General features: G+C 38.2%; 1 protein-coding gene across 5 annotated transcripts in view; it reads left to right on the top strand.

Moving 5' to 3' along the window:
• Positions 1-14,408, top strand: part of DZIP1 (DAZ interacting zinc finger protein 1) — a 115,126-nt gene that overhangs the window by 23,165 nt on the left and 77,553 nt on the right. For all 5 annotated transcript variants that reach the window (XM_069067346.1, XM_069067344.1, XM_069067345.1 and 2 more), the window contains exon 4: positions 5,989-6,073. In XM_069067346.1, coding sequence (XP_068923447.1) covers positions 5,989-6,073 — 85 coding nt within the window. The remainder of the gene's footprint in view (positions 1-5,988; positions 6,074-14,408) is intronic.

The following is a 14,408-nucleotide window of genomic DNA, read 5'->3' as shown; positions in this document are numbered from 1 at the left end:
ATCTTTGGAGTGGGCTCTAACTCTGGGCTAAAAGATGTTTGTTGAAAAAGTGCATTTCTGAAAGGCAGTACAGAGTAGTTTACATTTGGGGTCTCTCTAATTATGGATAGTTTTCAATGGCTAATTTATGTCAGTGTTTTTTAGTTATCCAAATGTACCCAGAGGCTTTAGCACGGGATATGGCAGCTAGGTGACTCATTGTATAGACCACTGGTCCTGGAGTGAAGACCCAAGTTAAAATCCAGCCTCAGACACTAACTAGCTGTGTGACCCTGGACAAGACACTTAACCTGTGTTTGCTTTAATCTACTGGAGATGGAAAGGGCAAACCACTCCAGTGTCTTTGGCAAGAAAACCCTATGGTCCACGGGGTCATGAACAGTGAGACATGATTGAGCAAAACCAACATAAATAACATGTTTTATATACATATATATGTATGTGTGTATATGGACATAACATCTATATATACACACATACATATACATACATACACTCACACATATATACAAACATACCTGAATATAAAAGAATAAATAGTGATCTGAATGCTGCAAAGTTAGGAAGTCTCCTGTTTTGCTCTCCCATAGCCTAGCCTGCCTGGATGGTGGGTTGGAGGCCCATTATAAGAGGCTGCTGGGTGAGTTCCATAGTTCTGGTTGGATCCTTCATATTAGGGAAGCAGGGGAAAACCACAACAAAGAAGTTATCATTCAAGAAGCCCCCAAAACTCCATGAAAAAAAGCTAAGATCAGTAACCAGGATATGGGTCCCTGCAGGAGGGTCAGAGGTAGGAAGCAGTATCTGTAGAAGAATGGTCTAATCCTGGTTCAACACAGTCCAAAGGAGCTAATTAGTTGTAGAGGTCTAGGGCTTGAAGCTGCAGGGACTCAGTTCTGATGTAGACAAGTAATCTTTCTTTTACATGGCAACCCTTCAAATATTTAAAGACTTCAGTTGTCTATAAACCACCCCTCCCCTCGCTCACAGCCACCTCCCCAGTTCTTTTGATCCTTGCGTAGTATTATTTTAAGTTCTTACTCCATCCTGGTCAGATGTGCTATCTGGGCACATCTTAGCTTAATGCGCTTCTTCAAGTATGATGCCTAGAATATAGAAACAATACTTTGCATGTGGTTTGACCAGTTCAGAATATATTGGGGATATCCCCTCCATGGTTCTAGAAACAGACCTTCTGTTAATTCATCTCAGGATTGGGTCAGCCTTTTTTGACTTCCATGTTGCAATTAGGACTTTTTTTTTTTTTTACAACTAGGACTTTTTTGCATAAACTGATATCCACACATATTGTCTTGAACTACGTGTACTGTCAGTTTTCAAAAACCCAAATGCAGGACTTTGCATTTATCCAGATTAAATTTAATCCTATTGGATTTGACCTATCTTTCCAGCTTGTTGCAATCTTTTTGGATCCTGATTCTGTCATCTAGTGTTATTAGCTAGCTTTCTGAGCTGTGGATCATCTGCAAATTGGATAAGCCTGCCATCTGTGGCTTTATCTGAGTCATTCGTAAAAACATTGAGCAAAAAAGTATCAAAAGCAGGAATCTGTGGCACTCAATCACCTCCCTCCAAATTGTTACCATTCTGTTGCTCTTTGAGCACTGTCATCCCTCAAATGATTCCAAGGTGACCTAACATCACCCTCTTCTGCTCCACCTTTCTCTATATTTACCACAATGACACCCTCAGAGACTTCGTTGGGTGCTTTGCTGAAATCCAGGTCTACTAAGTCATAAGAGTTTCATTGATCTCCCAGTCTAGCAGTTATCAAAAAAGGACTTGAGGTGAGGTCCGTATGACTTCATAAATCCAGCTGGATTGCAGCCCTTTCTAAGGGCTCAGAAACCAAACCATTTCTTTGTATTAACATTTTAGAGTTTTATCAAGAATCTAGATGAAGTCCACTCAGCTATAGTTTGAAGATCTTCCTTCTTCAACCTGTCCTGGAAATTGGCCCATTTGATCATCTCAAATCCCATGGTACCTCTCCCATTCTCCACAGTGATTACCAACATTGGGCCAGCAATCATCTTTAAGATTTTTTAAAAATATGTTTTTATTGATTTTTTTTTTTTACTTTTTGCCTTACCTAAATTTCCTCCTGTGTCCCTTCCTCTTCCCCTCTTCACATTCAGTATAATGAAGAATCTTTTTTTTTTTTTGCAAAAAGAAAGGGCAAGAGAAAAAAAATGAGCTAAGCCAATCAGTACATTGGAAAAAAATTTGATCATATATGCATATATTCCATACCCATGGATCTCTCACCTCTTCAAAGGAATGTGGAGGGGGTGGGGCGAGGAGGAGGACAATGTCTTCTCATAACCCACAAGTTCTTTTACTGCCCTGATATGTAATTCATTAGGACCAGTCATTAGGTGACCCAGTCTGACTAATAACAGCTTCCTTACCCCCTTATTATCTCTTCATTTTTCTTGTGTTTTGATAACTTGTGATTTTTTTTTGTTTTGTCCTTTTCAACTGAAAATTATTCTCTTTGGTTGGGAAAAGAAGTAAAATCAGGATTTAGTGTCTCTGTTCTCTCTCCCTTATCCAACCAGAGTATATCCTCTCACCCTAATTAGCTTTCCCATTCATTTCTTTCCCCCAAAATATTATGCTACTTCAAGGATCTGTAATTTGTTGTATGGGTAGCCCTTTCACCAACACAGATAGCACCTTTGCGTGCTCCTTTACATACATTAGGGCAAAGGTGTCAAACATGTGGCCTATCCAGTACTCCTGAGTATGGCCCCATCTAGATTGTAATGTAATTGGGAAATATTCAACAAAATAAATATACAGTAGAACTTAGAAAATGTTTACATGTGATTTTCTAAGTCAGTATGCAGCTGGCAGGGATCCTTTAGTATGGCTGAGTGACCTTCATTTTCCATTTGAGTTGGCATCATTTCCTCAAGCAGATTGTCTTTGTGACTTATTGTAGTGTCACCATCCTGCAAATTTTGCTGGGCTGGTCCTTGGACAGTTTATGTACACACACACCATTAATGGGTCCATTCTCAAAGTCCTTCTAGTTTCATAGTGATTTCCAGAACTTAGGCACCCTTGGAGAACCCAAGGCCACATCTACATCAAAGAAGACCGTGGAGTGGAAATTTATGCCCCCAAAATAACTTATACAAAATCCTTTCTGTTGACCTTAGCATTTGTGCTATATTATTGAATGAGAAAATCATGTTATACTTGACAGAGTCTAAAGGACATGTAAATGTTAGGTATGATAATAATGGCAAGCCTTAGCTCATTCAGGATTTTAGACCTTCCTGACATTAAGAGGTCTTTGATTTGATTCATTCATCCTTTGTTTTCTTGCCTTGCTTCCAACTTTTGTCTCCCGTTTTAAAATCTGAATTCTTCTTTGAGTTCCTTGTGTGACCAGGCTCTTCTCTATCAGCACCTTCACCCTCATCTTCTTCAGTGCACTTATCTGTGATTGGATCATCAGAATGTGTGTATGTATATTTTTATGTGTGTGTATATAAGTATATATATATTATATATACTTATATACACACATATGTATACACATATTGTACATAGAGATAGATTGGGGTTTATTGGTTTTCTCATGTCTCTGTATTACTTATAAGTCTTCTCTAATTTTTTTCTATTATTCATTATGGTATAATAATATTCTATTACATTCACAAATTATTTGTCAGTTCCCTGGTCTTTGAGCTTTATTTCAGTTCATACTACATGGTACCTCATCTCCCATCTCCATGTCTTTGTATTGCTTCTTTCCTGGAATGCATTTGTAATAGGATTAATATCTACCAGCCTCCTCCTGACTGACTGCTGCTTCCCTGATGAAGTTTCTTGGTCACCTAAGGGATAAAAAGTCCAGGGGCAGGTAGTTGGTAAAGTGCATAGAGGACTGGCCCTGGAGTCAGGAGGACCTGAGTTCAAATCCCAGCCTCATTCACTTCTTGGCTGTGTGACCCCGGGCAAGTCACTTAACTCTGATTGCCTCTGAAAAAAAAGTCCTACTCAGGTGGAGTCAGGGCCTACTTGATGAATGCCTGAGACCACAAGAGTCATCCTACCCTGCCCCATGACCTGCTAACTAGCCTTGTTTTTCTCTAAAGTGAGGAGGGAGTCCTTAAAGCTTACTTAGAGCTGACTCTAAATGCCAGTGTATACTTGTTTTTCATTTTGTTAGCTGTTTAATGATTTATAGATGCCTCATTTCATATCTAACCTGACACAAAAGAATGCTGGTGTTAGGTGTGTCCTTAACTAGGGGGGAGGCTGTGTGGTTAGAGAGAAGGGGTAGGGTGTGGAAGATATTGTGAATGTAGAAATAACAAGATTATTAAGTAATTGGACTTGTTGGGTGTAGGAGAATAAAAGAGTCAAGGACAATATTTTGCTTATGAATCTGGAAAGCTAGAAGAATATTGTTGCCTTCGATAGAAATAGAGAAATTTGGAAATGAAGTAGTTTTGGAAGGAAGATGATAAGTTCTGTTCAGGACATGTTGAGTTGGAAGTGTCCAGCAAAGACGTTGGTTATTTGGGACTCAAGCTCAGGGGAGACAATGGAACTGGAAACATGGATTGATGATTCATTTGCCCAGAAATGATAATTAAGTCCATAGAAACCGATGAAGTCATCAAAAGAGAAAAGTGAGTACAGAATGAATTTCCCCTTCAATTTCTAATTCATCACTTGTACTTAAAGTTGAATATGTACTGATGTTATAAAAGATTAGATGAAGTGAGAGACAGCATGATATGGTGGAATAAACTTCTCTGGGCCTCTGTTTCTTCATATATAAGGTGGGAGGATTGCATAAGATAGTCACCAAGGTCCCCTTCAGCACCATATCTATGATTCTGTGAAACAGAATGAACTTGAATTTTTATTTGTTTTTTGGTAAATAACATTTTATTTTTTCCAATTACATGTAAAGATAGTTTTCATTCTTTTTTTTTTTTTTTTTTTTTAGCAATCGGGGTTAAGTAACTTGCTCAAGGTTACACGGCCAGTTATTTCTGGGTGTGGTGCTGAGTGTCTGAGCCCGGGATTCAATCTCCAGGTCATCCCAACACTGGAGTCGGTACTCTTACTCGCTGAGCCACCTGGCTGCCCCTAAGCAATTGGGGTTAAGTAACTTGCTCAAGGTTACACAGCCAGGTGTTTCTGGGTGGGTGCTAAGTGTCTGAGCCCGGGATTCGATCTCCAGGTCTTCTCAACACTGGAGCCGGTGCTCTTACTTGCTGTGCTACCTGGCCGCCCCTTTCATTCATTTTTTAAATAAGATTTTGAGTTTCAGATCTTTGGTCCCATCTCCCTTCCGAAAGATGTCAAACAACCCAATATAGGTTATATATGTATGTTATATATGTAAACATGATTCCACGTTAGTCATGTTTTGAAAGAAGAAACAGAACAAAAGGGAGAAGTCACAAGAACCAAAAAACAAAGTGAAAATAATATGCTTCAATATGAACTTGAATTTTGATAGTGATCTGAGGAAGTCTGTAAATTAAATGTGTCATATAAAGCTAAAGAGTGGTCATCACAAGCAGAGAGAGTAGAAGAAACACTAAAAATTCAATGAAATTCAGGCTTAAGTAATGTGCTATAATTCAGAAAGACTGGAAAACCACAGCAACTGACAGACCAGCCTGAAGTACTGAGTGGAGTTCATGGTGGGTGGGGTGTTCTTTTGCATTTACCAAGAGTCTAAGACTGAATTGTGACTAGTCACAGGTGTTTCCTATTATAGCACTAACAGATGCTGCAGTAGCATGACAGTTCTTGCCATATTTAAGGTGAAAGGACTGTCAGGCCTTTCCACTGTGTTTTCAGTGTCTCCACAGATGCTGAGAGCAAGTGTTGCTTTTTAATAATAAAGAGATGCCATTTATGTTGATTGAAATCAGTTGGAAGGGCACTTCTTGTTGTGACTTAGAAATATGCCTTTCGATTTTACAGTGTCACTTTTGTGAAAAGGCTTTTATGAATCATGCTTTTCTACAAAGTCATATTCAGCGACGCCACCCTGAGGAGTCTCACTTCGGTATGTACCCTAAGCTTATTTATTTTAAGTGAAGGTCATCACCTATGTGATTACTTTCCCCTTTTACTCTAAAGTCTAGTGTATGCAGTACAAGGCTCAACTCTTTTCAAAGGAGATATAATAGTAGTACTTTTATGTACCTGAAGATCTATCTGTCTGTTTATGACTCTTAAGCACATAACTGATTTATTGAAATCATTTTCTAGTGATATTTTCCTAAAATCATGATAATAATGCTAAACAATAAAAAACTATTGTTGGAATGTTTAAAAACTTGATTTCTCACCTTTTTCTTCTCTCCTCCCTATCAAATAACATTTTTTTCTTTTTTTTCTTTGAGTAGAAGAGCACTGTTCTATAACTCACATAAATTATTATGGAGTAGTTGGACTTAGCTCATAAATTGTGGAAATGTGGTAGAGAAATATGAAACAGAATTTTGCTTAATCTCCTTCTTCAAATTATAGTAGTTTTTGTTCAGTCATTTTTCACTCGCGTACCACATTCTGTGACCCCATTTGGGATTTTCTTTACAGAGATACTAGAGTAGTTTGCCATTTCTTTCTCCAGCTCACGTTATAGCTGAGGAAACTGAGGCAAAGAAGGTTCATTGACTTGGCCAGGGTCACACATCTAGTAAGTGTCTGAGGCCAGATTTGAACTCAGGAAGATGATTTTTCCTCACTCTAGGCCCAAAGCCCTTTCCACTGAGCCACCTACCTGCCCTGCAATAGTAGCCTGTTTTTAAAAAAATCTCATCATGACTACAAATACCTCAGATGTGATTTTATTGATGTAGTAACTCCGTTCACTGGTGTATATCACAACCCATCTGTTACTTTATAGTTTTAGGAATTTGCTTTGAGACTTAGCAACATTAAGTGACTTGTCCATGATCATGGAACTTGTAAATGTCAGGGGTGAGATCATAGCTTGTATTTAAAGCATCAAGATGTAACCCAGGATTAGCTTGTATAGGAGAAGTTCATAAATTCATGTTTTCTGGTGTAAAATAATTAATCTGTGAGATGGGACATTGGAAATGATGCAGAAACAGGAGACTAAAAAAGTGAAACACTTGGCTTATCCTTCAGCTTTTGTAATTGTGTTAGGCTCTGAAGGATGAGCAATCTTAACAGTCCGTCTCCAAATATCCCATTTTTTGAGTGCCTAATAGATGCTGTGCCACCGAGAGTTGTGAAACAAGAAAAGTATTCCCTGTCCCTACCCACTGGAAAAAAATAAATCAGTGGTACAACACTGTTTGACTATTGAAGTATCAGGAAAACGATGTGCTAAACAGAAAAGACATGATAAAAATGAATTAGGACTGAGGGTGGCACTACATCACGGCATTACAAAATGTTTTTCATATTACTGTGTCCTCCTGGTGAATACTCATAGAAAAAAATGTATTTACAATATTGATGTTTATGTCAGAGTTCATTTAGCACAAGTGTGACTTAAAATGCTTGTTGAAATGAATGAAATTGAATTATTTCAATCACTTTATATATTCATCATTTCCACAGAAACTATCCTCAGTGACAAGGTTCCCTTATATTCACAAGTATTTTGATTTAAAACTTTATGTGTCTTTGAGTTTTCTGTAAATAAATGATTAAATTAATTGCATTAAATAGGTTGTAATAGATCAACACTATTCTTAATATTTTTCAGCTATATCAACTTTATCAAAAGGTTCAAATCAGATTCATGTGCTATTAGAGCGAAAGAAGTAAATTTTTCCTTTTGGGGAGGACTTTCGATGAGAAGTGCGAAATTTCAGTAAGACATCTGGTTATTTTATTTACTGGACACCAGATGTTGAAATTTCGTTGCTGTTGTTGAAAAGAAATTGTTTTGACATGGAATTAATGCTATTTCACTTAAAGTCAGATTGTGTCTTTGAAAGACTCTAGGTAATTTTCACAGTGGAATTGACCTATATCATTTTGTGAAATTAAAATTAATTGGGATCAGTTACTTCTTCTGAACCTTAAAGTGTTTTCTGGCTTGAGAGATTTCTGCTTCTCTCTTGTCACACATCTTATTGTGCCTTATTTTGACTTCTTCCTTCTAAAATGGTCATCTTCCACTTTGTTTTGCTCTTATTCTTCTCAAGTTCACCCCCTTTTAATTAAAAAAATATTTTTGAGACTGAGTCTCCCTATATTACCCAAGTGGCAGAGCGGTGCCCGCTAAGGGGATTAACCCCAATATTTTTAGACTTGGGAGCTTTGACCCACTCTGTTTACGATATGGGCCCATTTGCTTCTCCTTAGGCAGCCTGGTGGTCCTCTGCTGATGGTCTAATCATGTCAGTGCCAGACTTCATGTGGACACCTGATTGCATTATTGCCCTACTGCAGCTCAGCATTCCCATCAACCTCAATGTTCCCTGCAGGAGGGATTATCGACATGTGTCACTGGACCAATCCTAATTAATTTTTATCCTGTGCATAGTGAAAGATTCATATCCCGTCTATTTGGATCTTTAGCTGCCAGATGTGATCTTATTGTTCCACTAAATTCCAGAACTGATGGTCTTGTATTTACCATGTCCATTTCTGGATGCGTCGCTAAACCACTGACTTTCCCCATAATTTTCAGTCTCATTCTGGTCTCTTTGTGATCGGTCAGTCAACAAGTATTTATTATACACCTACTGTGTGTCAGCACTACTGTAGGCACTGAGGATACAGCTACAAAGAATCAAGCAATCTGTACTTCCAGTGAGCTGTTATCTTATTTAGGGAGACAAGTACATATGTAAATATATACAGTGTAAATATAAAGTGAATAAATGCAGATATATGCAAAATAGTTAAGTGTAAAATAGTTTGGGAAAGAGGGCACTAACTATGGTGGGAGTCAGGAAAGGCTTCATGTAGAAGATGGTTCCTTGGCATCTATTAGCTGCTGCAGACTATAGCCCATTTAGCTATCTGGGGAGTCAGGGGAAGACTAGAGGTCTGCTCTTTGATCTTATTATACCCTGCTTATGTCTGTGACTAGGTTATAGACCTATGGCTTCATGTTGGGAACCTTGCTTAGCCTGAATCTTTTCTCTGCTGCTGTTTGCTCCATAGTTGTGAAAACTCGAACGCAGGTCTTCTGACCTTTTTAGTTAGTGTATTTTCCACCATGCCACATTTAAGATTGGTATTTAACTTTGGATGCAATAAATTAAAAGGAAACCAAGGTATTGCTGTGCCTAAAACTTGTAGTTCAACTGATTTATGTCCAGAAGCTTCATGAATATTATACTGTTCTCAGAGTCGTATATGTGACATTTGATCAAATTGATCATGTAAAAATGTATTATAAATTTTAGGTTTTAAAAAATAAAATATTAATCAGTCAATCAGCAAATTATTAAACACTTACTTTTGGCACAGTGACATTGTACTAAGCACTGAGGATACAGAGAAAGATTAAAATAGTCCTCCTCAAGGAAGGACAGCTAGGTGGTGTACCTAGATAGAGTGCTGGGCTTGAAGTCAGAAAGACTCATTTTCCTGAGTTCAAATCTGGCCTCAGATACTTACTAGCTGTAGGATCCTAAGTCACTTAACCCTGTTTGTCTCAGTTGAGCTGGAGGAGGAAATGACAAACCACTCCAGTATCTTTGTCAAGAAAACCCCAAATAAATGGGGTCACAAAGAGTTGGACATGACTGAAATGACTGAACAATAACACCAAAAACCCCTTTAAGGACTTCACATTATAAGAAGGGAGATTCCTATTAATAACTAGGCATGTATAAGTTACATTACCAGGTAGATCTCAGAGGGCAAGGCAGTAGTAGCTGGGTGTAGGTGAAAGGGAGGAAACTGGGAAAGGCCTCCTGCAGAAGTTAGGGTGTAATTTGAGACTTAAAGGAAGTCAGAACTAAGAGGTGGAGGTAAAGGCACTCCAGGAATAAGGGATAGCCAATGCAAAGTCATAGAGGTGGGACATGGAGAGCTGGGTGTGAGGAATAGCAAATAAGCCCATTTAGCTGTATCTGAGAGTGCATGGAGGTAAGTGTCAGAGGACTGGAAATGTGGGAAAGGGACAGGTGGTGATAAATATGCTTTATATTTAATCCTGAGGATAATAGGGAACCACTGGAGTTCACTGAATAATAGGATGACATGTCAGACCTGCTTTAGGGAAAATCACTTTGGCTGCTGAGTTGGGGATAGATAGAAGTGGAGAGAAACTTGAGGCAGGAAGACTGATTGAAAACCTATTGCAATAGTTCAGGTGAGAGATAATAAGTACCTAAATGGGGGTGATAATTATATGAGTAGAGAGAAGGGGATATACATGAAAGATGTGAAGGTAGGAATGAGAAGATTTGGCAACAGATTGATTATGTGAAATGGATGTAAATAAGGATTGGAGGATGACCTTGAGGTTTGAACCTGGGTGCTGGGGGCATGGTAACAGAAAGGTGTAGCAGCAAGCACCCTGGAGTCCCTAGGGTGGCTGCTCACACAGGTTCTTGGAGTCCCTAGGGTGGCTGCTCACACAGGTTCTTGGATCTGCTTTGTTAAAGGAAAGCAACTTCAAAATGGGTTAACAAGCTTACTTTAATCAGTCAGACATAAATCGTTTACCTTGTTCAGGAGAAAAGGTCAGCACCCTGAACCTCAAAGTACACAGGCATAATTATCAAGACAGAAACATCAAGTAGACAGATTTCCAAACTGTCCAACCATTACATCCATACCCAGTCAACATCTGGGTTTCCACATTCTGGGTTTTTCAAAGCCGGGGGACTCTCAACAACGGCTTCCCAGAATTCAGATCAAATCACAGAACACTTCTCAAAGTGAGTCCCAAAACAAAGCTACACATCAGGGCTTATATAGCCTTCTCCTGGCTCAGAGAATGTAACAACCTTATTGACTCACTGGCCAATCAAGAAGTATCTACTGAAAAATAAGCCTCCCCCACCCCAGGCTTCAGGTGCACATTAGCCTAGGGGCAGGGAAGATCTTTAAAATTTACATTCTTATTACAAAAGGTCAGGTGAGAGCAGTGGTTTGGTCATAATGAAATCTGTTTGGGGAATACTGAGTTTGAGGTGCCTTAGGAGTACCCAGTTTAATATGTCCAAAAGGCAGTTGGTGAAGCTTGACTGTAGCTCAGGAGAGATAATAGGACTGAATAACTAGATCTGGAGATTAAACTCATAGACATTATAATTGAACCCATCAGAAATGGTGACTTCATCAGGCAGGATAGTATGGAGAGAAAAGGGGAGAGGGCCCAGGACAAGGCCTTGGGGGGACATGCATGGTTAGTTGGTGTAACATGAATGACATATCATCAAAGGAAACTGAGTATGAGTGGTCAAGACAGGTAGGAGGAAAACCCTGAGAACACAGGACAGTTTCATGAGAACCTAGACAGCAGAAGAGTGATCTAGGAGAAGGTGATCCCCAGTGCCACGTGAAGACCATAAAGCACATTAGATTTGGCAGTTAAGAGATTGTTGGTAACTTTGGAGAGAGAAATTTCAGTTGAATAATGAAGTCAAGAGCCAGATTGCAGAGGGTTTAGAAAAGAGTGAGAGGGAGGAATTATATAATATAAATGGCTTTCTTAAGGAATGTAGCCTGAGAAAGGGAGGTGAGACATTGCATAAGAGTTAGATGGAATGATGGGAGCAAAAGAGACTTTTAAAGTATAGCATGTGCATTCTGGCCCCACTCTTCCAGGGCCAGGCTAGCAACTACTTCTCAGCATTGTATGGTGTTACTGTAAGAGGCTGGAGTAGAGGGAGAGAATACCGTTCTCTGTTGCTCCTTTGGAGCCCCCATTGGCTGTGTACACCCAATTGTTAGGGGCTGGTGACTAGCCAGGTAACTTAAGTTAACCACTTAACATCGATTGTTCTTGTTGCTGAGTCTTTTTCAGTCATGTCCGAATTTTGCAACTTCATTTGGGGTTTCTTGTCAAAGATGCTGGAGTGGTTTGCTGTTTCTTTCTCTATCTCATATTACACATGAGGAGCTGAGGCAAACAGGGCTCAGTGACTTGCCTGGGTCACACAACTAGTAAGTGTTTGAGGCCAGATTTGAACTCATGAAGAGGAATCTTCCTGACTCCAGGCCCAGCATTCTATCCACTACCCATCCACATCAACTAGCTTTTAGGAAAAAAAAGAGAGAAGTAAGGAAACAAGCATTTATTACATCCCTACTTTATTCTAGGCACTATGCTGACTGTGTTATGAATATTATTTCTTTTGATCCTCCTAGGAGGTAGAGACTATTATCACTATTTTCTATTGAGGAAACTGATATAGATGGAGGTTAAGTGACTTTTCCAGGGTCACACAACTAGAAAATGTTAAAGGCTGGATTTGAATTCAGGTCTTCCTGACTTCAGATTCAGTGCACTGTTCATTGCACCACTTACTGTTGCCAAATAGAAGGTATGTCACAACATTCAGTTTTCTGTGGTTTTGTTATTATTCTTCCCATTTATATTGTTAGGGTCATTATGTATGTTATTTCCTAGTTCTCCTGACTTTGCAGCAATTTACATGGGTCTTTTCATGCTTCTCTGTAATCTGCATTTTTGTTGTTTCATACAGCATCTCATCAGGAATTCTTAACCTTTACTGTGTCATGGACCCCTTTGACAGTCTGGTGAAGCCTAGAAACTTTCTTGGAATAATGTTTTGAATAATATAATAGGATTATATATATAAATACATATATCTCTATGTATATATATATACACATATACATGTAGAAAATTTAAATACATGGGATTACAAAGGAAGCTAATTATATTGAAACACAGTTTTAAAAATATTTTTTAAAACTAGCACATGCATCCCAGGTTAAAAACTCCTGCATTATGTACCATAATTTGTTTAGAAACTCTTCATTTCCTTTGTTTCCACTCCTTTATTACTACAAAAAATACTGCTATAAAAATTTGGCAGCCCGGTGGTATAGTGCACCAAGTGCTGGACCTGGAGTCAGTAAGACTCATAAGTTCAAATCTGGCTGCAGACACTTAATAGCTGTGTGACCCTGAGGAAGTGATTTAACCCTTTTTGCCTTAGTTTCTCATCTATAAAATGAACTGTAGAAAGAAATGGCAAACTTATTCCGGTATCTTTGCCAAGAAGGCTTCAAAGGAGATCACAAAGAATTAGACATGACTGAACAATAACAACAGTAAATATTTTGGTGCATATATGACCTTCCTTTTTATTATTATTGACTTCTTAGAACATATTTTGAGAAACTGGGTCTCTGCATAAAAAGATATTGTAAGTCACTTTCTTAGCAGAATTCCAAATTGCTTTCCAGAATGGTTGGATCAATTCACAGCTCTACCAACAGTCTGCTAGCCCCTGTGTAATTCTTCCAACATTGACAGCTCCCAGTTTGCTTGTTTTTTCATCATTGCCCATGTGCAGGGTGTTAGGTGAAATCTTAAGAGTTGTTTGATATATTGTGCTCTTAGTTTTTGTGATTTTGAGCAAATTTCACATTGTTGTTAGTAGTTTGCAATTCTTCTTTGAATAGTGGTTTGTTCATGTCCTTGGACCACTGATTCCTTTGGAGAGTGGCTTTTGGTCATATATTTTTGTTAGTTTCTTACGTATCTTGGATATCATATCCCTATCAGAAATATTTAATACATATCTTTTTTTCCAGTCAACTACTTGTCTTCTTATCCTAGCTGAATTTATTTTGTTTGTGCATAAGTTTTACAGGTTAGTGCAATCCTAGTTAATATTTATAATTTTTTTATGCTTATATATATTTTAGAAGTTATGGATTTTATTCATCTTCAACTTCATTTCTAATCTGTTTGTTAAGTGGAATTGACATCTCCAATTGAACTAGGATACTAATAACCTTCCAGAAATTTTTCTTGTTATGATGCCTTTAATTGCTTTAAAATTTATGCATGTTCAAATATCTCATTTTATGGTGATGAACACAAACTCCAAGTGTTCCTCAGGCAGTTTATTCTTCAGGCCATTGTTTCAAGTAGACTTGGTTTATATTCTGCAACAGTGTTAAAATCACATTCTATAAACCAAGTAAATGTTGTAATTGGTCTTTTAAAACAGTTTGGAAATATATTGAAAACCAAAATACTAAAAGTAAAAAATATGTTAATTTATTTCAATTAGAATTCTTCAGGTATGATATTGACCTTCTCCTTCAAGGTTTAGCTTCTTATGAAAAGGTAGTGAGATATGGTATGGAGGTGCAGTGTCAGAAGGCATGAGTTTGAGTTTGAGATCTGACACTTATTAGCTCCACGATGTTGGGAAAATCATCTGACTTATGATTTCTCTGAGTCT

This window comes from Petaurus breviceps, unplaced genomic scaffold, assembly GCF_028583685.1.
Source record: "Petaurus breviceps papuanus isolate PSGF00001 unplaced genomic scaffold, PetGlider_PUasm1.0 90743, whole genome shotgun sequence".
NCBI lineage: Eukaryota > Metazoa > Chordata > Mammalia > Diprotodontia > Petauridae > Petaurus > Petaurus breviceps.
Note: the sequence above shows the minus strand (reverse complement) of the source record. Positions and strands in the feature narration are given on the sequence as shown.